The following is a 1,135-nucleotide window of genomic DNA, read 5'->3' as shown; positions in this document are numbered from 1 at the left end:
TCATATTTACTGAGATATCGCACTTTGACGCACTAATGAGCAACCCTGTATAAAAGATGATAAAGATGGCAATACCTTATAATTATTTTTTATTCCCGCCATGCCATTTGTAAAACCGACTACTTACTACATACAATATACTTACTAAAAGAATCCAAATTTGGGACAAATACATTGCATGTAATTAGGAAATGGTTTGGAAACATCGCATAGTATGTTCGAGTCTTTGCTATAAACATTGCACTAAAAACGCATGTATCATAAACCGGTTTAATGATGTGTTTGAAAGTGACTCACTTGTGACACGGAAGTTTCCAAATACGGAATATGAACTTCAATTTCCCCATGCTCACTTAGATTAACGTCTCCATTTCTACTGCTGTAAATGTTGATACCAAATGACGTATCATTAAATAAAACGTCGCTTAGCTTAGAGAATCCGAAGCACAAGCCATCATCGACCGGCAAATAAGTCATATAACTGGTTAAATTCCAGACATACTCATCAAAGGGCATTTTGATGGAATCTCTTAAAGTCTGCCACGATATTTTTTCAATTAAAAATTGTGCAATTTTGATGTCTAAAAAATATTAGCCTAATTTATGAGGAGGTTTTTTTAAAAACTCAGGATTATGAGCCTCATTCTCATGGTTTTAATATTTACCAAACTTAAATGTACGACGTCGAGGATGTTCATCGAAAAGCATTCCACACGCTTCAATCATCCACTGATCTACCATATTAAGAAAGTGGATCTTTTCTTTTGTTATACCAACATTTTCCTCTAAATTTAAAATTAAGAGCTCCGACATTTTAATTGAAGTTTTTATTGCCTCTAATTTATCAGCAGTTCCATGCCGGTATATATCTGGGGATCGAGTGAATCTGTTCGGGTGTATACTTTTCACAGAGCTTAGAAGGTCGTGCGAAATCGAAAATAATTTCTGGAATATTTATTTCGGATTAGAAAAAGCATCAATATGTATGCAGAATGTCTAGTAATAAATACATATACCAGGCACCTTATAGCCTATACCTTAATTATATGGCCATTTCCACCGATCTAGTACTAGCTAGACCGACTTTGTCAACTCAGCATATATTATCCTATTTATACAGTCACAGTTGCGCATG

General features: G+C 34.5%; 2 protein-coding genes across 20 annotated transcripts in view; one reads left to right on the top strand and one right to left on the bottom strand.

The window, feature by feature from the left end:
• LOC109545209 (histone deacetylase 11) overlaps positions 1-1,135 on the top strand; it is a 78,738-nt gene that overhangs the window by 37,351 nt on the left and 40,252 nt on the right. The window lies entirely within an intron of this gene.
• The window catches only part of LOC109545208, a 51,595-nt gene that overhangs the window by 38,140 nt on the left and 12,320 nt on the right, over positions 1-1,135 (bottom strand). For all 19 annotated transcript variants that reach the window (XM_048660817.1, XM_048660825.1, XM_048660824.1 and 16 more), the window contains 3 exons: positions 666-945; positions 298-581; positions 146-243 (listed from right to left, as the gene is read on the bottom strand). In XM_048660817.1, coding sequence (XP_048516774.1) covers positions 146-243; positions 298-581; positions 666-945 — 662 coding nt within the window. The remainder of the gene's footprint in view (positions 1-145; positions 244-297; positions 582-665; positions 946-1,135) is intronic.

The sequence above is a fragment of the Dendroctonus ponderosae genome, unplaced genomic scaffold, assembly GCF_020466585.1.
Source record: "Dendroctonus ponderosae isolate FM_Combo_2020 unplaced genomic scaffold, Dpon_F_20191213v2 Dpon_F_20191213_1, whole genome shotgun sequence".
NCBI lineage: Eukaryota > Metazoa > Arthropoda > Insecta > Coleoptera > Curculionidae > Dendroctonus > Dendroctonus ponderosae.
The sequence above is the reverse complement of the archived record's forward strand: the minus strand, read 5'-3'. Positions and strand labels throughout refer to the sequence as shown.